At 39.2% G+C, this 9,647-nt stretch overlaps 1 protein-coding gene across 1 annotated transcript; it reads left to right on the top strand.

Annotated features, from left to right (window-relative positions):
* Positions 1–3,640: 3,640 nt before the first annotated feature.
* FGA (fibrinogen alpha chain) lies at positions 3,641–9,537 on the top strand. Its single transcript, XM_024731765.1, has 5 exons — positions 3,641–3,750; positions 5,633–5,758; positions 6,539–6,722; positions 7,817–7,962; positions 8,641–9,537. Exons 1-5 carry the CDS (start codon positions 3,697–3,699, stop codon positions 9,352–9,354), a joined length of 1,224 nt encoding a protein of 407 aa, XP_024587533.1. The 5' UTR covers positions 3,641–3,696; the 3' UTR covers positions 9,355–9,537.
* The last annotated feature ends 110 nt before the right edge of the window (positions 9,538–9,647 follow it).

The raw sequence follows: 9,647 nt of genomic DNA, 5'->3' as shown, positions 1-9,647 counted from the left end.
GACAAATAGTAGACATACAATAAATGTTTGTTATAGTCAAACGAAGGAATAAGTAAGTGAACTGTCCTCAGAATTCAGTACATTTAAAATAAATTGGTAAAGAAAGGGATGTTCTTTTACTTTCCTGGGATGTAGCCCCCAGAAGGACAAATACCCCATTCAAAAGAAAGCTGAGGATTGTTTTATTTTATTTTGTTTTGCTTGTATTTTATTGTTTTTTTTTTTTTTTTTTTTTTTTTTTGCGGTACGCGGGCCTCTCACTGTTGTAGCCTCTCCCGTTGCGGAGCTCAGGCTCCGGGCGCGCAGGCTCAGCGGCCATGGCTCACGGGCCCAGCCGCTCCGCGGCATATGGGATCTTCCCGGACCGGGGCACGAACCCGTGTGCCCTGCATCGGCAGGCGGACTCTCAACCACTGCGCCACCAGGGAAGCCCTAATTTTGCTTGTATTTTAAAGTTATGCTTACACAGTGGCAAGTATTTAAATAACTGGATCTGTATTTTACTCTCATGTATAAATGTTGGTGTGTAGATACAGTTTAAAAGTGAAACATAATTACAGCTATAGAATTTCTATTCTTTTTACATACATTATACATCATACAAATAAAATCTATTCCAGTGCTGCCTGATGTGATGGCATAACAAATATGTGAATCCCTGAGTTTAAATACTTATAATTTGTGAGAAATTATATTAATTTCAAAGGATAAATGAAACATTCCTCTCATTAGAGCTAAGGAAAATAGGATATAGTCATCTGTGGGAAAAATGCAATACACAGTGGTTTTGGTCTAAGAAACTGGAAATTTCTTAATTTTTCCCCGCTTTTACACTTGTAAAATGGGTGACACTTGTAAAAGTGTAAAAGTGACACTTATTGTCACATGCTTTTAAACAATGATACTCCTATATATTGTGCAACACAGGAATATAGCCCATATTTTATAATAAGTGTAAGTGAACTATAATTGTTAAAAATTGTGAATCACTATGTTGTATACCTGAAACTTATATAATGTTGTTCATCAACTATACCTCAATAAAAAAATGATATTCCTTGCATTATTTGTTGCCTATTCACCTGCATGGCTTTCTGTCTAAACAAAACCTACTTCTCCATAGCTGATAATAAGGCTTGCTTGTGAGGTAAAGAGCCCAGCCTGGTGCTCACTCCTGCAGTGCTAGGCCCAAAGAGAGCCCCAAAGGTGCCTGGTTAGGGAATTGTGGCACTGGAGAGATAACATAGGACCTTTTTATTTAGGGACATTGGAACATTCTAGGAGCCATTTCTGGAGCTTGTAATGTGTATGTCGAACATGTTACATAGTGTCACATTTTATGTAATCCTCACAACACTTCAAGATAAATATTGTCATCTCTACACTGCAAGATAATTATTGTCACCTCTATCTTACAGATAAACAAGCTGGTTCAGAGAATTTTATTTGTCCGTGTCACTCAGCTGGTGTGCAGATCTCACTCTCTCCAGAGCCCCCTGTCCTTCCAGCACTGTGCTGCCATTGTTGCAGCCTTCCAACACTCCAACAAATGCTCACTGGGACTCACCCTATGCCTGGCGTTGTACTAGACAGTGTGCCTCGGCTTCAGGAAACTTAGTGTGGAAGAGACAAAAAATAAACAAAGAACTTTCCCATATATACTGTCCAGTAGTGATAAAGTAAAATGAGTGAAAACCAACTCAGGTTGGGTGGTCAAAGGAAGCATTTCTGAAGAAGTGCTATCTGAGCAGAGCCCTGGATGAAGTAAGGGAGTAAGACACGCAGATACTTGAAGGAGCCATGGAACAGCAAGGATGGTGCCACAGGTGGTACCTTGGAAAAGCCCAAACGTGGCACCAGAGTGCTGGCATTCAGTCACACTGGTTTCTGTTAACTTACTCTCAATCAAATTATGTCCAGCCAAGTCAACTGAAGCTCACCAGATTACTGTCTGGGAACTTCTTGCATATACCATGTTTACCCCTAAGAAAGGCACTTCTTGTGGGCAGAGGAAAACATCTGGGGAAGTCAGTCTTGGATCCTATACATTCCTGGCATTTTGCTAGTTCAACCACTATGGACAAGTGTAACCCAGCTTTCCATGGAGTCATTGCCCTTCATAACCTGGATAAGACTCTAGGGTTCTCTCTGAGCTCTGAAGTTGCTTCAAAAAAGCCACATCAGAGGTGAGCTTGATCAGACAAAGAACCTTCCATGGAGCAAGCAGTGTAGGAGGGTGCTGCCTTGTACCAGGGCTCTCACCCATTTACAGCAAGCTTCACATGCCCGCAGAGCCTGAGACAGGGCTCAATTTCACAACAGTGGAACCCGCTCATGCTTTCTTGCTCAATGAAGCCCCACACCTTTTGGGGAGAATATAAAGACCATTAAAACATGTCAGTTCTCAAGTTTATGATCTAGTGGAAGAGATGGACAATGTTCCTGCAGTAATAAATGTCATGAGTGGTACATGGTCTAAGGAAATATGAAAGAACAAGAGATTGCTTTCAATTGGAGACACGAAATCAGGTACTATGTAAAGTGTCCAACAAAGTCACCAGCACTTAGTAAACACTCGATAAATTTTGGCTGTTACACTATGATCAGGGTTGGCTTCACATAGGAAGCAACATTTGAGACAAGGTAGGATTGGCAGTCATATTACAGGATGCCCAGTTAAATATGCATTTCAGATAAACAACAGCAACACATTTTTAGTATGAATACGTCTGAATATTGCATGGGACAAACTTACACTAAAATATATTTGCTGTGTATCTGACATTCAAATTTAACTAGGCATCCTGGTTTTTTATTTGCTAAATCTGACAACTCTTAGACAAGAAAATTTGATATGGAGATGAAAATCGGGGAAAATAAATTAGCATGTCCAAAGATACAGAAACTGGAAAGAAATAATAATTGTTATTGGAGAACATAAAGTGCCATGAAAATACTATTTCTTTCCAGTTGCTGTACCTTTGGATATGTGGCAATCTGAGGGCTTTACAAGGATCAACTCATTTATTCTTCATAAAAACATGTGTGATAGGTTATTACTATCCCCATTTTAAAAATGAGGAATCTGGGGTATAAAGAGGTAAAGTAATTTGTCCAAAAGCGGAGCTGGGAAATGGTGTAGCTGGAAGTATGAACCTAGAATGTTTGGCTCCAGGGGCTGCTTGTTTTAACCATTCTGGATAGAGGAAGCTCATCAAAGGCCTTCAGGATCAGCTCATCACCACAGTCAGTCAAAAGTCAGATCAACCAACCATAATTCCTGCATAAAGTGAAATCTCAGTTGTTAGATCTCTGCTGGTGGGCTACAGCTAGCCTGCCTCCACCACCCTCTATATTCTTTCAAGTACTCGAGTAGAGATAGGTCCTCCCATGTTCCCCTTTGCATTCCCAAAGTCACCCTGTTCCTGGAATGTGGGATCTTCCACGAACTGGGCTACCTTTGCAACAGCTTATCTGAAGCAAACAAGCTTAGGGAATTGAGCAAGAACTTCTGGGACACCAACTTTACAGAAGGAGCAAGGGATACAGGGTGCATGTTGACTGTGTCAACGGGACAAAGATAATGATTAATCAGACCTCCTGCAGACTTAAATGGGATGGGAACTCGGCGTGGAGGCAGTCCTCCTTTCTTTCAGCTGGAGTGCTCCTCTTGAGCCAGCCCCACCCACGGCAGAGATGGTTTCTGTGAGGGTCCTCTTCCTGGTCCTGAGTGTGATGGGCGCAGTTCAGGTATGGCCTTCTTTATTTCCTCTTCTCTTTCTCTCTGGTGTTTATTCCACAAAGAGCTTGCAGGTCTGAGTCAGCCATGTGTACGTCCTCACACACTGTTAGCTTTATAAGCTGTAGCCAGTGGAGGCAAGTCCCTAGATGGGCTTGACACCTCAAGAATACAGGGTAATATCACCCTCAGAGGGAGACTTAGTGGGACCAAAGCATATAAATTCACAGGGGACTCTTCGACACCTATAGCTTGGTCCTACATTGGATTTTTTCAAAGAGAAGAAATTTTTGCCACCTTTGTTACTGTAAAGCCTTGGGATTGCTAGTTAACAGAACAGAACATTCTTATGATAATAGGTTTTAACCTAGTTATTATTTTATTGCTATTTGTCCATAATAAGCAGAACAGTGGTTTAATGTAGCTTTTCTGAAAGGTTGTTTTTGTGTTTCTTTAAGACAAATAAGAAGCAAATTAGTTATCTTTGAAAACATATTACATAGCAAAATTGGAAGAGATTAATTGATAGGCAACACGTTTTTTGGAAGCAATTGTGTTCTTTTAAGATAATTACAAATATTGCAATAATTCCTAAAGTTTGACTCCAGAGACCTATGCAAAAGAAGAGAAACTTCATTCAACAAGATTTTTCAACTTCTATCTTATAAAAACATGGTAAATATGTTCCAAAATCTCAGTTACTTCCAGACTGTGAATTATTCTGTTTTATTTTTTTTCCTTTATTGCTCATAAACACTAATACCAGAGCAGAAGAAACTAAAGAGTGTTTCTAACATAATTTTCTCCCTTATACAAATAATAAGTAAACATTTTTATGGGAAACAAGACTAACATCATTTAAGGTTATACTTTGCATAATGCATGTTTCATTTATTTCTCCCTTATTGGTATAAATATTTAATTTTTGCCTGTTTTTATTTTTGTGCCACTTTTTCCAATGTATGTTTGAATTTATGATTTTATTTCTTAGGTGAAAAGACTGTACTTGTTCATTTAAATAAGTTATTCTTGAGTTAATATTACTATTATTGGGGTATTTTTTTGAATGAGACAGAAAATGTTAACTAATTATAAGAATAAACTACTGAGATTGATAGTCATAAAAATCCTTGTAACTTGGTGGTAACAAAATAAAAATAACTAAAACCTAAAACCAACATTGATTTCTTAGGATATAACATCTTGTTGGAAGAATATCTATATATCTTATTTCACTTGATCACAACAGAAATTTTTTTTTTTAATCTGTATTTCTAATTATAAGGTGTTCCAAAAAATGTATCTGTCATGGACCTTTTTTTATTTTTTTGCTCTCAGTGTACTTTTTTCCATTTCAAATAAAAATAAATTATTATGTGAGTAACCCAAAAAGCATTTCTAAGTCTGAATTGGCTACATTTGTGTCCTTGTATATACTTGCTCAAATTATAGACCCATAAGGTCATTGTGGTAGACACTTGAAGGAGAGACAGACCTGAAGCTAAGATGGTGTAGGTTTTTTCCTACTAAAACAGGAGTTAGAGGAGAAAGAACTGAGTTTTTCCATTATTTTTCTATCTCCAGACATGAATGAAAATGTAAAGTCAGTTTTTAACTAAGCTTGTTGATTCAAATAATTTTCCTTTTATAATGGATCCTTTAAAGCTCCTAACATTTATTAAATGCTTGTTTAGTGTAGAACACAGTTGAGATTTGTACACTCCTTTAATCTCACAACTCCATGAAATAGGCATTAGGATTTTCATTTCAAAGAAAAGAAACCTGAAACTTGCAGAGCCCCTTGGATCCCTTGCTTGGGATTTACAGGCATGCCAGCATCTCCTCCTTATCTGCTTAAAGACCTCTCTTTTGTGTGTTTATGAATCCTTAAAGGCGGCAGATCCCAGTGAAGGTGAATTTATCGCTGAAGGAGGAGGTGTGCGTGGCCCAAGGCTCGTTGGAAAACAGCAGTCTGCCTGCAAAGAGTCGGACTGGCCCTTCTGCTCTGATGAAGACTGGGTGAGCCGTGGGCACAGGAAGTGGAGCAGGACAGTCCTTTCCTGTGCTGCTGGCAGCTCACACCGGCTGACACTTTAGGTCACAAAAAACTTGTCCAGTGGGAAATAATCTAATAGCTCCTTACATATCAAATTAAAGAAGACAGATGGAAAGGAACCTAGTCCTGAGACCACTGTTTAAATTACCTCTGAGACTCTGGGTCATTGGTGGGATTAACAGATTGGATTTTAGTTGTACGTTCAGGCAAATACTAGGAACCTGAGTATTACGACCTCTGGATTTCATGGGTTCTAATTTATGGTTAAGTGGACCCCCATTCCAGAATTTCTTTAAGATCTCTGACTAGCCCTCTTAAACTACGTTTAGGTCAAGAGATGATCTGAAGAGACTGGGGAGGGGAGCAGTGGGGGCTCATAGAAACCTTCAAATTTATACTGGATCAGGGAGATAGACTCTTTTATTAATTTATATTTTTAAATTTTATTGAAATATAGTTGATTTACAATGTTGTGTTAATTTCTAGTGTATAGCAAAGTGACTCAGTTTTATATATTTATATTCTTTCTCATATCCTTTTCCATTATGGTTTATCCCAGGATATTGAATATAGTTCCCTGGGCTATACAGTAGGACCTTGCTGTTTATCCATTCCACATATACTAGTTTGCATCTGCTAATCCCAAACTCCCAATCCTCCCCCCGACCCTCCCTCCTGCTTGGCACCCATAAGTCTGTTTCCAAGAGATAGACTCTTAATGTAATTTTTCCTCTTCATTCCAGAACTACAAATGCCCTTCTGGCTGCAGGATGAAAGGATTGATTGAAGAAGTCAATCAAGATTTTACAAACAGAATAAATAAACTAAAAGATTCACTATTTGATTATCAGAAGAACAATAAGGACTCTAACACATTGACCAGGAACATAATCGATATTTTGAGAGGAGATTTTACCAATTCTAAGAGTAAGTATTACACTTAGTGCTTTGACTTTATAGCACACAACCAAAACAACAAGAATCAGAAGTAGATATGATGTCTCCTTATTACAACTGTGATTTTATTCCAAAGTACTTTATGCAGAAAAATACACCTTTACGATATCCCTGAATTTTAAGGAAGGGGCTTGTTTTTGTTATTTACATCATGTAAAGGAGGTTGGTTTAGAATTGCTTTAAGGTCACAAAGTAAGTCAGCATTTTGGACCAAAGACTAGAATTTAAGTGTGTTCTTTTTTAAGAGTATACATGGAAAATGAGATGAGCCCAAACTTTTGAGTAGATACTTCTGTTTCTGTCTAACAAAGGAGGAAACTGAGAGGTCAGGGGACTTTCTCAAAGGCCAAAGGCACAAAGCTATCCTGTGGTGGGGCTGGGAGTGCAACCCACAGACTCCACCTAGCTTATTATGAAGTGTTTTGCTTTGTTTTGTTTTGTTTAATTTAAAATATAGAGCCATGTTGTCTCTTTCTCATAGGCTTAGGACTAAGTCTCATTAGGACTAGGAAACTCTGGACTCACTCTGGACATGGGCAGTGAGTTTAGTAAGGCCTCAGCTCCTGAAACCTTGCCTTGACTCTTTATATCCTTGGGAGGCACATGGCTAATTTAAAGTTGATGGTGCAAGAGCAACTGGCAAGTGCATGATCTTGTTGACCTAAAAAAAGCTTAGGAACAATTTCAAATCTATAACTGTGAAGAAAACCTTTTCAGTAAGAAAATCCAAGAATATATTCACATCCCTTGATTAAGGATATAATGAAATAATTGGAATGTAATCGAACTGATTATTTTATCTCAATTATGCCTTTAAAATTTCAGAGTTCTTGTCTTCTGCATTTATTTGGATTACTAATAAGGCATCTTAAGTGATATCCATGGATGACTGAAGGATATTGTCCAAATATCAAACGCCTAATAGATTTAGAAATCCCAAATTAAATGTCCAAACTATTATAGAAGTAAAATGGGGAATATCCATAAGCCAATTTCCTTCTTTTGCTGGCTATTACAAGCAAATCACTCAGCAGCTACTTCAGTACCCATATTTGCTATTTCAGACAATGAAAATACATTTAGCCAAGTGTCAGAAGATCTGAGAAGCAGAATTGAGATCCTGAAGCGCAAAGTTATAGAACAAGTACAGCATATCCACCTTCTGCAGAAAAATGTCAGGGATCAGCTGATAGATATGAAACGACTGGAGGTGAGTAATTATGTGGCTCTGACCCCAGATTTCTTTGTTTTTGAATAGCAGGGAAAGGAAGGCAACAGTCATTCATTAAATGCCTACTCTATGTAAAGCAATGTGTTATAGCCATCATCTACCTACAAAGTAAGTATTATTTCCCCCACTCTACAGATGAAGAAAAAATCTCAGTGCTAGTAAGTAAAATTTCCAAGGGCACGTAAAATGGTAAAGTTCAAAAGCAAAAACTCAGTCCTTGTGTCTTATTCCAGCCCCTGCTTGTCCCTGACATCACTGTGTCTCTGAGTCTTCAGCCTCAGTCTCACAGAGGATCACATCATCAGTGCCTCCTCTCAGAGGGAATAGCACTTTGCTCTTGATCTATTCTAAGATAAATCCAGATGCTCCTATTGCTTATCCTGACCAACCTTAGAATACCCAACCTCTCTTTCACTGAGGATACTACATAAATGAAGTATTGGTTGGTAGGTCTCCAAGTCAAAGAAATGAGAACAGTTTCCAAAAATTAAAAATTTCTCTATAAAGGGAAGGAAGGAAGGAAGGAAGGAAGGAAGGAAGGAATGAAGGAAGGGAGGGAGGGAAAGAAAGCCAGTATCTGCCTTCATTTAATCCGGGCCATTTAACTTTGTAAAGTTAAATGAGAGTAAGTTCTTCCAACCAGCTTAATTTTTTTTTTTAGACTGTTATGATGCCCTCCAAACACATCCTTCAGGTGCCCAAAGTGGCATTTTCAATATCAAGCTACCGGGATCCAGTAAGATTTTTTCTGTTTATTGTGATCAAGAGACCGGTTTGGGAGGATGGCTTTTGATCCAGCAAAGAATGGATGGCTCACTGAATTTTAACCGGACCTGGCAAGACTACAAGAAAGGTTTCGGCAGCCTAAATGACAAGGGAGAAGGAGAATTCTGGCTAGGCAACGAATACCTCCACTTACTAACCCTGAGAGGCTCCATCCTTCGGGTTGAACTAGAAGACTGGGCTGGGAAAGGGGCTTATGCAGAATATCACTGGAGGGTAGGCTCTGAGGCAGAAGGCTATGCCCTGCAGGTCTCCTCCTACGAGGGCACGGCAGGTGATGCTCTGATTGAGGGTTCTGTAGAGGAAGGGACAGAGTACACTTCTCATGCTGGCATGCGCTTCAGCACCTTCGACAGGGATGCAGACAAGTGGGAAGACAATTGTGCCGAAGTCTACGGAGGAGGCTGGTGGTACAACAACTGCCAAGCAGCCAATCTCAATGGCATCTACTACCCCGGGGGCTCCTATGACCCCAGGGACAACAGTCCCTATGAGATTGAGAATGGAGTGGTCTGGGTCCCCTTCAGAGGTGCGGATTATTCCCTCAGGACTGTTCGCATGAAAATCCGGCCCTTTGGGACACAATAGGCTGAAGGAGTGGCAGTGAGAGCACTCTGTTTTTGTGTTTAGTGAAGAGGAGAAAAAATTAAGGAGGAGATAGGAGTCGAGATTCTTTACAGCCTACTAAAAATTCTTGGGTGCTATTTTATTATTCTTTGTACTGTAGCTAAATGTAACTGAGACATATTAGTGCTTTAAAAAATAAAGATATATGAACTTTAAAGCTTTAAAATAGCTCTGTGGGTTTTAAATTTTTTGTTAAAATGCACCAAGGGACATTCGGTACATCAGGAAGGGGGTGTTGAGTGGAAGGTCCTCTC

Source organism: Neophocaena asiaeorientalis, unplaced genomic scaffold (assembly GCF_003031525.2).
Source record: "Neophocaena asiaeorientalis asiaeorientalis breed wild unplaced genomic scaffold, Neophocaena_asiaeorientalis_V1.1 scaffold938, whole genome shotgun sequence".
In the NCBI taxonomy this organism is placed as follows: domain Eukaryota; kingdom Metazoa; phylum Chordata; class Mammalia; order Artiodactyla; family Phocoenidae; genus Neophocaena; species Neophocaena asiaeorientalis.
Note: the sequence above shows the minus strand (reverse complement) of the source record. Positions and strands in the feature narration are given on the sequence as shown.